A 13,976-nucleotide genomic window follows, 5' to 3' on the forward strand; every position below is an offset into this window, starting at 1 on the left:
TAAAGGCTGTGGCCAAGAAATCTCTAATGGTAGTGACGGAGCCCAGGAACCTCTTGCTGCAGCAGACGACATTTTCCAGGGCAGCTGGTAATTAACCACCGTCGGGTTGTAGGAGAAGGCGGCAGTTGTAAGATATCCCAGCTGGAAAGTTGGAGGCGGTGGTAGACCTGGGATCAGTAGGTCCGGCTGGGGCTGAGGTTTCTCCTGGAAGCATAGTACTCCCTCTGCGGTCTCCTGGAGACAGCGCATGTGGCCTTCGGCTGCTGGATCCTCCTGCCAGCTCTCAGCGACTGGCATAGGGACAAGTGGCTTAGACAACAGGGTCACTCTGGTGGCAAACGGTCCCTTAAGTGAGCTTATGGGAGTATATTCAACGTAGTCTCCCATGTAAAGGCTATGGAGAGCCTGGGGCAGGTAAGGGTGTTTTACCGACCTGCGTCCAACAAATAACTCTTCGCCGTCCTCATCGTCCGCCAGGAAACCACTGCCTCTTTCAATGGAGAACCACAGTACTGTCCCCCGATGTCATTCCAGCTTCAGATCCCCTGGCCGTGGGTTGTCTAGGACCTGCATCACCCAGTCCTCGATAGCTTTTTTAAAGTCCCATATTGTTTGGGCATGGACCATTACTTCTGGGGGAACCATAGGGTTCCGTCTAGATGGAGGAGAGCTCTTTCTGGGCAGCGGAGTGGATGCTCCAGCCGCCTCCACTGCACCAGCCGGCACGGTGGGCACCTCCGATCCTCTCTTAGGATTCCGCTGTACTTGCAACAGCAAGATTGTCTCCTGGGCAGCTTGTACTTTGGGTCACTACCCCAGATCATTTCACCCCAGTTGGGCCACAGAGGTTGCGCCACATTGTCTTTCTCTGTCTCTCCGACACACACTGGTAAAAGGGGCGTACTCTTGGAGGTGGAGTCTTCTCTTCCTGCACTAAGCAGTTCTTGGTGGGCAGGGCTGTCTTTTCCCGCTCTTGGGCTGGGCGTTTCCCTGTTTTCCCACTCTTGAGGTACAAGAAGAACATACAACATCACTGGCAATGATGGCGTATTAATTCCTCGGTAGCCGGCGCTCACTTTCCTGCGCCTGTCACTCTGCAATAAACGTAGTAAAATCATTTTTAGGGGGTTTTCCGACAATTCTGTAGGCCTGTAGCTTAGAGGCACGCAAGTAAATCCTGTTTGTGATGCCGAAATTGCAACGGGACGCTTTTCACCAGGGCCCTCTATGTCGAGTCCCAGGTGTAGGAAATGCTGAGTGGCGTAATGTGGCCTAAATGTCTCGTTATGTGTGTCACAGTGCTCCTACCTGGATACTGCTGGACTCCAGGCTTTGTCTCCGAAGCAATGATAAGGAGGAATAAGTGAGGGATTGAAAAGAACTTGAGTCCAGGCCTTGAGTAGAGATGTCGCAAACATAAAATTTTCCCGTTCGCGAACGGCGAACGCGAATTTCCGCAAATGTTCGCGAACGGGCGAACCGCCATAGACTTCAATAGACAGGCAAATTTTAAAACCCATAGGGACTCTTTCTGGCCACAATAGTGATGGAAAAGTTGTTTCAAGGGAACTTACACCTGGACTGTAGCATGCCGGAGGGGGATCCATGGCAAAACTCCCATGGAAAATTACGTAGTTGACGCAGAGTGTGGTAAGTTAAATTCGCAATGCGATTAATATAACCTATATTAATTGCATTGCGATTACAACTTAGATCTCAGTTCCTAATGGTTGTATTGCTAGAATATAACGAAGATTGAGAATATAGTGCTATATTCGTCAATTCTAGCAATACAACCATTAGGAACTCAGATCTAAGTTGTAATCGCAATGCGATTAATATAACCTGTATTAATCGCATTGCGATTACAACTTAGATCCAGTGGCGTTGTGAGGGGGGTGCGGTGGGTACGGGCCGCACCGGGTGACACCAGTCTGATGGGGTGTCACCCGCGGCCCGCCGGCGCAGGAGTTCTCACTCACAAGTTCAACTTCCAAACTTCGTCGCGCCATTACGTGGTAAAGGGGGACGGGGGTGTGACTCAGCCCGGTGAGTGGTGGGGCGCCGCGACAGCTGCCCTGCAGGAGTCTCTGGTGCCGGGAGGAGGAGGTAGGTAGAGCGGCTCTGACTTTATAGACCAAATTATTTTAATAATACCCCAATAATAATAACCTAACCCCATTCATAAATTACTGATGGATTATTATAGAGACGGCCCCAGGCCAGGAGACATAAGGGGTTGGGTTGAACTGTGGGCTAGGGTCACCCGGCCACATTTACTAATCTTTGCTCAGGGGGGCCCTCATAAATATAGACCCACATGGTGTGGACTGGTCATTTTTACTAAGGAATATAGTTTAAACGTGTGCAAAAGAGAAAATAAGAAGTCAGCTCCAATCAGATATCTGCACATAGACCAAGACTCTGGGTCTATGCAGATATCGGATTGGAGCTGACTTATGCCTCGTTTCCACTGAGCGGATCGGTTCGGGTCGTTTAGAATGGAACGGGTTTGAATGGTCCGGTCTATTCTGGTGAGCGTTTCCACTGCAAATCGGACCGCCGGGGCCATACAGGTTTTAGAAAAAATGCCTCTCATGATGTCACACTAGTGCGACGAGAAACGTGATGCAGCGTCACTCAGCGTCAGCCAAACAACAACAACAACAATGGAGGTCATTCAGCAGCTCGTCTTTTCTCTGCTAGCCTTTTGGTTCGTAATAGGCAAAATTCATACCGCACTGTATGAGAGAAGGTTGCGAGCGGCAATGAGAAACACAGCCGAAAAGAGAAGAAAACTTTTAGCTTGGATGTGTAGCCGGGAGGAGAAGTATACATTTGTGCTGCTAAGACAAAGACGGCAGCGCTATAGGGTAAGCACAACTGACTGACTTACCTGAAACACACACACACACATACACTGACACACTGAAACACACACTGACCTACACACACACTGACCTACACACACACACTGACACACACACACTGACCTATACACACACTGACACACACACTGACACACACTGACCTATACACACACTGACACACACACACTGACACACACTGACCTATACACACACTGACACACACACTGACACACACTGACCTATACACACACTGACACACACACACTGACACACACTGACCTATACACACACTGACACACACACACACTGACACACACTGACCTATACACACACTGACACACACACACTGACACACACTGACCTATACACACACTGACACACACACACACTGACACACACTGACCTATACACACACTGACACACACACACTGACACACACTGACCTATACACACACTGACCCACACACTGACCCACACACCCTGACCTATACACACACTGACACACTCACTGACCCACACACCCTGACCTATACACACACTGACCTATACACACTGACCTATACACACTGACACACTCACACTGACCTATACACACACATACACTGACCTACACACACACACACTGACACACACACTGACCTATACACACTGACACACTGCATTTTTTACAGATGCTTCTCCTTTTGGCAAAGCAGCGCCGCCGACCAGTGATTTGGGCTTTCCCTCGAGCCAATGAGTGGTGGAATGTGACCGTCCCAGGATTCACCCACAGACAGTGGGTGCAGAATTTAAGGATGTCAGAGGAAACCTTCTCATTCCTTTGTGCAAAGCTACGTCCAGTGATGGAAAAGAAAAGAACCAACTTCAGAGCCTGTTTGCCTGTAAGGAAAAGAATTGCCATTGCACTGTGGAAGCTGGCTACCAACAGTGAATACAGGAGTATAGGTCATCTTTTTGGTGTCAGCAAATCATCAGTGTGCCGGTGTGTGCAGGACTTCTGTAAGTCTGTGTGCACATTGCTAGCGCCTGAAATTGTTCATTTTCCTAACAGGGAAAAGCTCAAAGACATGGCTGAGTACTTTGAGAACAGGTGGGGCCTTCCACAGTGTGTTGGTGCTATTGATGGCTCACACATACCAATAATAGCACCACAAGAATACCACACTGACTACTTCAACCGAAAAGGCTGGCATTCCATCATCCTCCAGGGAGTAGTGGATGGCAAGGGACTATTCTGGAATGTGAATGTAGGAAAGCCTGGGAGTTTGCATGATGCTCGGGTTCTCCGATTGTCAACATTTTGGGATTGGGTTGGCCAGGGAGGCCTGTACCCTGTTAGCACTAAGAACATTTGTGGGGTGAATGTTGGCTATTATGTGCTTGGGGACTCTGCCTATCCTTTACAAAATTGGCTCCTGAAACCATTTCCTGACAATGGGCGCCTAACAACAGAGCAGCAAATCTACAACAAGAAAACATCCAGGGCACGTGTTGTAGTGGAAAATGCGTTTGGAAGACTTAAGGGTAGATGGAGGTGTCTTATGAAGAGGAATGACAGTGACATACAACTAACCAAATCCATGGTCCTAACGTGCTGTGCTCTTCACAATCTTTGTGAAAGTCATGGAGAAGACTTTGACCAGGATTGGAATACATCTCCAGAAGAGCCAGTACCAGTAATAGCAGCACAGGATATGGAAGAAGAGTGCAGTGAAATACGTCAGGCTCTGATGAGGCACCTTAACGTTAACGTTGTTACCGTGAATAATTAAAATCTTTAATTACTTTTTGCTAAATGCTAAATAAAATCAGACATACTCAGAGAAGTCGTTCTTGTTTTTTATTCCACAAAAAAAATCATCTTCCTACATATTTTGTAAAGGCAAAATTTGGATAATGTAGAAACATTGTTTACAATAAAGAGCTTGTAAAGGTTTGTTTTTTATTAAGCTAGTGCAGGGATATGCAATTAGCGGAAATCCAGCTGTTTTGCAGAACTACAAGTCCCATCATGCTTTTGCCTCTGGGTGTCATGCTTGTGACTGTCAGAGTCTTGCTATGCCACATGGGAATTGTAGTTCTGAAACAGTTGGATATCCACTAATTGCATATCCCTAAGCTATTGCATTGTTGTTTTTTTCTTCAATTTCACTTCCAATAAATGTTTTTTTTTTGTTTTCTTTGTATGAATTTCTAACTTCCTGTTCCTCCTCAGTAAGCTGTTCAATAAGCTGTGCTGACTGACTAAACACAGCTCAGATGATGTTGTCAGGTTTACTGAGAAGGAACAGGAAGTGAGAAATTCAGACCAAGAAAAAAAACATCTAAAAAGGAAATTAAAGGAAAAGGTAAACCAAAAATGCCAAGTATATTCGCAATTACATCTACAATGCAAAAATGAGAAGAAATTAAGCGATCGGGGGTGCCCTTTGTTGAAATCCAGGCTCCACCGTCCAAGGGGGGTGATAACGCAAAGGAGGCAGAAGGGAATCAAAGCAGCAGCACAAAGAAAGCCATGTGCAGCAAGGAGCAAATGTGTCCAATCTTGTGTGATCGCTGATGGCTCAAAGGAGCCTATTAAAAAAAATAAAAAAAATAAACTAACCTTTAAAACCCACTCTAATTATATATTTTTAAACGTAAACATGGGTACAGGTCCTGTGCTGCATGAAAGGCACTAATGTCTGGGTGGTGACCTGGGTTGACGATTGGCTCCAATCACTTGAACAAGCTGACCAAGGACACCGAGGAAGGCCTGGTTGAAGGTAGCCAACTGCTCCATCTGCTGCCGGGCAATTTCTGCCTCCTGGCGCATAGCTTCCTGTGCATCCTGACGTACTGCTTGAAACCGCCTCTCAGAAAGGTTATCCATTCTTTCCAGCTGCCTTTCTTCTGCTGCCCGCATATCCTCCATGACTGTGCGCAGATCCAACTGTAACCTTCTCCTTTCACCTGTAATATACAAAAGACCGAAATATTGCTTTTGGTAACATCTGCCAAACCAATACTGTAAGCTCCTTTCTCATCTGCCCCACACTGATTCACTGCCACACCTCTTTTCCCCCTGCTCATCTGCTACACCAATACACAGCACTGCTCATCTGCCCACTGCTGAACCCCCTTCTCATCTCTTCCACCACTGTACCTGCTGCTAATCCCCCCCTTCTCATCTCTTCCACCACTGTACCTGCTGCTAATCCCCCCCTTCTCATCTCTTCCACCACTGTACCTGCTGCTAATCCCCCCCTTCTCATCTCTTCCACCACTGTACCTCCTGCTAATCCCCCCCTTCTTATCTCTTCCACCACTATACCTCCTGCACATCTCCCCCACAGCTGATCTCCCCCTTTTTATCTATTCCAACACTGTACCTCCTGCACATCTCCCCCACAGCTGATCTCCCCCTTCTTATCTATTCCAACACTGTACCTCCTGCACATCTGCCCCACTGCTGTTTTAGTTTAAGAAAATGCACAGTTAAAAATTTCTTTTTTATCATCATGTCTTACCATTGTGCCTTGGTGCATTGGGAGTACTCTGTAGTTGGCTACTCTGTGGTTGGCTACTCTGTGGTTGGCTTGAGGAAATACTGCTGCTGTTGCTGCTGAAAGACATTGAAGGTCCATCTTCTGATAAGTTTGATGCATCAGTGGAGAGTACATCAACTGTTTCTGAAAATAAACATATGGTTAGATATTATATTTTAAATGGTAAGCAGAGCGATATTCTAAGCGAAGTTTTAAAAAAAAAAAACTTACCAAAGGGGTCTACCATGGATTCGAGAATTACAGTTGCAGAGTCCAGACCTCCCTCCCTGCCTTGGTTTGCTGGCCGATGACCGTAAATGGCGTCCATGGCGTCGTACCACCTCCAAGCAGTTGGACAGTTTCCACTACGGCTGTTGGCGTCCTTAATTTTTTTATATTGTGCTTTAAGCTTTTTAAGCTTTGCCCTACACTGGCCCGACGTCCGTTCAAATCCCTCGGCTGCCATCCGCTGCGAAATATCTTTATAGACCTTTTCATTTCTCACTGATCCATCAAGCTCACTCTGAATAACGCCATCGCCGATGATTGCTAAGAACGTAGATAGTTCCTCAGATAACCAGACCCTGCTGTTGTTTGCTGGCATCCTTCTCCTTTATATGGACTAATAAGGCGACGTGGTGATTGTTTGGCGCTTTGCTTTGACGTCAGCATTGATGTTTTCTGACCACCAATCAGTGGAAAGTACTGTGTGACGCCAGTAGCTCCGCCCTAACCGTACCGTTCCATTTTCTATGGACCCACATGAGAAGCAGGACCCTGAATGGCTGGTTTTATGGCACGCTTTCATAATGGAAACACCCAAAATAGCGTACCGTACCGAACCGTACCGAACCGATCCGCTCAGTGGAAACGAGGCATTAGTGACTTCTTTTTTTTTCTCTTTATCTCTTTATTATTGCTTTGGGGGGGGGGGGTGGCAGGGGTGACACCATTTTCTACTGCACCGGGTGACACCAGCCATAGCAACGCCAACCATTAGGAACCCAGCTCTAAGTTGAATTCGCAATGCGATTAATATAACCTGTATTAATCGCATTGCGATTACAACTTAGTCAAATTTGTGACACTGCAGCTTCCGAATGAATCTAAAATGGATGCTGTCCAGGAGGTGGGAGGGTCTGGGAGGGAGGGTATGATGCTGATTGGCTGGAATGTGTCTGCTGACTGTGAGGTACAGGGTCAAAGTTTACACAATGATGATGAATAGGGGGCGGACCGAACATCGCATATGTTCGCCTGCAACGGCGAACGCGAACAAGCGATGTTCGCCGGGAACTATTCGCCGGCGAATAGTTCGGAACATCTCTAGCCTTGAGATTAAGTTCAACAGCAGATTTACTTTGAATAAACGTTTCTTCCAACAGTTTTCAGGCTGGGTCTTGGTTCCAGCAGTCTTTAGCATTAAACTGGCAGGCAAACTCAACTCTGCTATATATCTGTTTCTCTCTGACTCTGCTGTACTGACAAGCTAACTTGGTGTCTTTTTTTCCTCTTTATGCTGCACTTCTTCTCTGTAGTCTGACTTTAGGTTATGCCAGGGAACGTTTCTCCTGGTTCCTGAGGCTTTAAGCTTTGGCCTCCATGGCCAGCAGAGCTTAAGGTGCTCTGGCTGGCGTGGGCACGTCCAGCAGAGATGTGCCTCTGAACACCCTTCCCTTGCAGGGGGTAAACCTAAATTGGAACTAACTGGTCCCCACCCTTCCTGCAGGAAATAGGGCAAGCCCACTTTTCTCCAGAGGGGGTTAGAATGGCATGGAAAGTTCCATTGTATGCAAGTACAGCTCTGCCGTGTTTGCTGCCACCTACTGGTGAACCAGGCATATTTCATGAACATAACAGTTGCAAAAAAATTAGGAATGCACAGTGTATAGGACCTGAACAGAAATACATAAGATGACATTTTGCTAGCCCAATAAAGACAGTAGCAGGGTGCAGGAGTGGTAACACCACTCTGGGGTGTTACATTTGCACTGGTACCTCTGATTCCAGTGGGTCAGCTGATAATCACACTAGGGTTATTCCAAAAGGTAGAGACCTGGAGGCCCCTGATGCAAAGGCCAGATACCTGTATAGGGGTTAAAGGGAGAAAACCAGAAGACTGCCTGAACAGTACCCTTAGGTCTTGCTCAGAATCAAATCAGTTGGTTGGCGCAGTGGTTGCACACCCACTGCTCATAACAACCATCATGTTTTGTGTTGTGGATTTACAGGATTCTGGAGCTTTGTGATGTTTTTCTATAACCTTAGTTTTATGTATCCTTACAACTCTGAAATCAAAGGTACTGTCCCTGATTTTCAGTCCAACCAAATTTGGGTGTTCTAGATCAAAACTAAACAGGGCTATTGCAAGTCTTGCCTATAAATAGGAATTCCCCAGTGGGTTTGGAGGAGTTTTCAAATGTACTGTACCAAGTACAATGTTGACAAGTATGCCTGATTTATAGAAGTTGCAATCTCAATGAAACAGTTATGCTTTACAGTGAAACAGACATTTTATGACATTGGCTCAATAAGTAAATATAATAAAATCTAGCACTTCTTTTATGTATCTTCAGGGATCCTTTTAAACACAACTAGGGATTGTCCAAAGTAACAATCTCTTTAATGAGTCAAGCTGTCCGGTAGAGAAAAATGACAAAGGTCAATGAGTGGGCTAAAAAAAATTAAAGACGTTTTCATTAATCCCCCTAAGCTCTCGCTACAATACTTACCAAATCCCTGCTGGTTTCTATTCTTGGTCCCATGTTGATACACAGGAAATGGCAAAAAATCTTGCTAAATCAATCACTAGTTGAGGCAAGTTACCAGTGATTGGCTAAGCAGAAATTTCCTGTTTGTCAAGGTAGGACCAGGAAGTGGAGACCAGTAGTGACTTGTTTTTTTTGTTGAAATGGGAGCGACAGGAAATCTATGAAGAGTCAAAAGCAGAGCACAAGTAAAAACATAAATCATCAACAATAATTTGACCAAAAGATTTGTATATTACTAATAATTCAAAATAATAAATGTAAAAATGTTCTAGAGGTTACAATTGTTCAGTATAAAGCCAAGCACAGCCAATGGTGGAACTTCATGTTAAAGCTTTTGATACAGTCTTAGGAGTTTCCATGGAAAGGAAGAACCAGAAAATAAAAACTCAGGGGAAACATTACGCCTGCAGAGTTTTAATAGAAAAACAGAGCAATAAATTGTTTACATGACCCCAGCAGTAAAAACCTACAGTTTGACAATTATAGGTTGATATTATTGGTACCTGCAAAGAAAGGAAACATGTTTGACACATGGTGTCCTTTGATCTTTACTCTCCTACTTCCACCTTTTTCTATCATTGTTATTATCCGCCCATACACTAAGTGGTACAAAGTGGCTAGTGATGACATTGGGTTAGGATTACAGTTCATGCGCTATATGAATAAATAGCTAAAATATACAAACTATTGACTATCTTAATAGAGTTTCATAGAACAGTGATTAGTTTGGTACCCTGCAATTTTCTTGCTGTTTCCGTCTTCCCAAACTCCATTAAAAAAAAAGGAAATCAATGTATCATTCGGTTTTCATGACAACGAGAACTAGAGTTTCTGGTGCCATACCAGGCATTGGCTGCTCAGAAAAAATTAATCCCTAAAATCTAATTTCCCAAAACAATACATTGCATGTGAGCTATATCATATTATTTATGTGCCCCCATAGTATCAAGCAATCTTTTCTCTTCTACTAGATTTTATAGTACCTTGGAACTGTTTTTCAAATAAACAAATGTTATTTGAAGCCTTATTTAAGGATTGTCAACTAAAAAGCAACAAAACTTCCATCAGTGCTGTGATCTGTTACCGGTATTGACAAATGCAATAAGAAAAATCTCTGCCCATAATTATATTGTCTATAATAGTATCTTTTTTATTAACATTAAAGGGGTTGTGCCCCCCCTCCATTAAATGTAAATTTAATATAATTCAACATGAAAAACTAGCTACTTTTGTAATTTACTGTCTGTTACATGATCCATTTGTGAGATATTCTCAAGAGTTGAGCGAACCCGACCTGAGTTCTGGTTTGACAATCGGTCAAAAAATAAAAAAGCTAGCACTCTCAGACAATGGAGAAACTAAAATATGATTTTTGTTTGCTTCAAAACTGCTATTATTGTGCTAAAGTGAAAAAAATAAAATAAAAGTAGACATATTAGGTATTGCCACGTCCATAACAACCTGCTCTATAAAAATATCACATGACTTAACCCCTCAGGGCAACACCATAAAAAAAAACTGTGCCAAAAAAGTCATTTTTTGTCACCTTACATCACAAAAAGTGTAATACCAAGCAATCAAAGTCATATGCACCCCAAAATAGTGGCAATCAAACCGTCATCTCAGCAAAAAAAAATTATTAGGTTAGTACAATAAAAAGGTATTCCTGCATACCGCAATACTCTCGTATTTTGTAATCTTATTTATATATACTTATTTTATTTTTGGTGACAATTATTAGTGCCCCCCATATATATTGCCCCCCATCTTATGTGCCCCCCTATATATTGTTCCTAGAGTCACCACTGCACAAGGGGGGCACTGGAAGGCACAAGGGGGCACTGGATGGCACAAGGGGGCAATGGTTGGCACAATAGGGGAACTGGATGGCACAAGGGGGTAATGAATGGCACAATGGGGGCAATGGATGGCATATGGGGCAATGGATGGCACAAGTGGGCGATGGTTGGCACAATAAGGGAACTGGATGGCACAAGGGGGTCAATTGATGGCACAAGTGGGGCACTGGATGGCACAAGGGGACAATGGTTGGCACAATAGGGGAACTGGATGGCACAAGGGGGTCAATTGATGGCACAAAGGGGTACTGGATGGCAAACAGGAGGCACTGGATGGCCCAAGGGGGTAATGAGGGCACAAGGGGGCATTGGATGGTGAGGCCCCAGTATTATACCCTATTACACATGTTGCAAAAATGGCTGCAACCTGACGTGCTGAGTCCCACTGCAATGTTGGACCGTCTGTTGGCTGATGTGTTCTGGAAGGCTTTGCCGGACGCCCTCCAGCACTGGATCAGCCAGGTGTCCCCTGGTAATGCCCTTGAGATGGTGGACCTGGTAGAACGCTATGAGGCTACCAGGAATTTGAAAAGGGGTTTGTTTGGGAGGGGGGCAGCCAAACCCCAGCTATCTCCATCCCAGACCCAGAGACTTGTGCCAATCAAGCCCGCCCGAGGTGTACCCCCCGTAGACCCAGCTCCGATAGTATGCTGGCGGTGTCAGGAGCCTTGCCATGTAAGGGCCACCTGTCCCCATCGGTACAAACCCATGGAGACTAACTATGGATACCGCAACTCGTTGTACGCCAGGAGGCTGTGTGGAAGACACTCTGGCAGTGGCTTTGGTGGACTCAGGGAGTCTGGTGCCCGATGAGTATACTAGCCGAAAAATCAGGGTTGTGTGCATAAATGGAGATTTAAAGGACTATCCCACCGCCTTGGTGTCTCTATCCAAGGGAGGCGGTAAATGGAGCCACGAGGTGGCCGTTGCCACCACTTTAACTTATGAACTAATAATAGGGAGAAACTTTCCGGGCTTCCCTGCCCTGTGGCCGGCTGTGAGAGTTGTTGATGCCCCTGGGTCGGGGGTAACTTCAGCAGAGTGGCCAGGCACGAGCAGGAAGCCGAAGCCGAAGGGCAAGCGGTAGGGGTTACCACCACTTTGGTGGAAGAGGGGGAGACAACAAGAGTGTGTTGGTAGGAGACGTTGAGGACTTGCCGCCGAGTCCTGAATTGGCAGACCTCAATGTCTCCGGTGAAAATTTTGGGACCGCACAACACCGGGACCCAACCTTATCCCGGGCCTGGGAGAATGTAATAATTGATGGTGAACCACAAAAACCTGGGGCCGAGTCGATGTTTCCCCGTTTTGTCGTTCACCAGGAAATGCTGTATTGGGTAAACAAACTACGGGGAGAGCATATTGAACAGCTGGTGGTGCCCAAAGCGTGTCGCAAGCTCGTATTGGAGCTTGCCCACCAATATTTTCTTGGGGGTCACTTGGGGTGGCAGAAAACACAGGACCGGATACTACAGAGGTTTTACTGGCCCAGTGTGTTCAGAGAGGTAGAAGAGTTTTGTAAGTCTTGCCCAACCTTCCAGATAAATAGCCCCCAGCCACATTTTCAGAGCCCCCTGGTGCCTTTCCCGATTATCGAGGTCCTGCTCTAGCGAATCGCTATGGATTGCATAGGCCCACTACCGAAGTCCGCTAGAGGGCACCAACACATCTTGGTCGTCCTCGACTATGCCACTCGGTACCCGGAGGTGGTGCCACTGCAACACACATCAGCGTAGGAATTTAGCGTAGGAACCCATCTAACAGAGATCGCCTTGACGCTCGGCAGACAAGCTCAAATAATTTTGTACAAAACGATTTGCCAAGTATCTCGCACTTATAGTGTAGCACTTGTTATTATTATGCAATTTTGTACTCTATATTGCAGTTAATTGTCGCATTGCATGTTTCTGTCTTTCAATGTTGTTCCCTGCCATAGCAATGTGCTTCTGCGGTTTGGTATGTGCTGACTGACCCCCTTTTTTGGTTTTTCTTTGCAGTTTGTGCTGGAGGTGTGGCTGCCTCCTCAGTCATGCACTCCTGACCACCCTGTCTGCCCTATAGGCTGATTTTAATTAGTGTTAGTACATAGTCAGGCCTGCTCCCCTTCACTCACTGAAGCCATGGCACCAGGAGTGGGATAGTTTGTGGACTCTCACTGCAGTCCTTGGTAGCCATTTGGCGCCGGTGATGTCGTGGAGTGGGCCTGCTGTGTAACCTACATTCCCTGAAGTATATGGTAGCCGTCATGGCACCTAACAGGTAAAATTTTGCGTAGGAATGTGGAACCTACACTCCCTGAATTGTATGGTACCCGTCATGGCACCTAACAGGTAGAATTTAGCGTAGGAACCCGTCTAACAGAGATCGCCTTGACGCTCGGCAGACGGGCTCAAATAATTTTGTACAAAACGATTTGCCAAGTATCTCGCACTTATAGTGTAGCACTTGTTATTATTATGCAATTTTGTACTCTATATTGCAGTTAATTGTCGCATTGCATGTTTCTGTCTTGCAACACACATCAGCCAAACTCATAGCTAAGGGGTTAATGGAGATGTTTTCCCGAGTAGGACTACCTAAAGAGGTTCTGACTGACCAAGGGACCCCTTTTATGTCCAAGGTCATGCGGGAACTCTGTAAGTTGCTCCACATAAAACAGCTACGGACGTTTGCAAAAAGATGGTAGAGAGATTTAATCAAACATTAAAAAACATGTTAAAAAGAGTGGTGTCTAAGGATGGGAGGGACTGGGACCTTCTTCTGCACCAACTCATGTTCGCAGTGCGAGAGGTGCCCCAGGCCTCTATTGGGTTCTCGCCCTTCGAACTGCTATATGGCAGACATCCTCACAGTCTGTTGGACATAGCCAAAGAAGCATGGGAACAACAACCCACACCACACAAAAGTGTTATTGAGTACGTCACCCAGATACAAGGATGGATAGAGACA

General features: G+C 45.7%; 1 protein-coding gene across 1 annotated transcript; it reads right to left on the minus strand.

Moving 5' to 3' along the window:
* Positions 1-5,547: 5,547 nt before the first annotated feature.
* On the minus strand, positions 5,548-7,127 carry LOC120998983. The gene is made up of 3 exons (XM_040429860.1): positions 6,629-7,127; positions 6,380-6,541; positions 5,548-5,822 (listed from the first exon to the last, which is right to left on the minus strand). The coding sequence occupies exons 1-3, from the start codon at positions 6,999-7,001 to the stop codon at positions 5,548-5,550; spliced, it is 810 nt and encodes a 269-aa protein (XP_040285794.1). The 5' UTR covers positions 7,002-7,127.
* Between the last annotated feature and the right edge of the window lie 6,849 nt (positions 7,128-13,976).

Source organism: Bufo bufo, chromosome 4 (assembly GCF_905171765.1).
Source record: "Bufo bufo chromosome 4, aBufBuf1.1, whole genome shotgun sequence".
In the NCBI taxonomy this organism is placed as follows: Eukaryota; Metazoa; Chordata; class Amphibia; order Anura; family Bufonidae; genus Bufo; species Bufo bufo.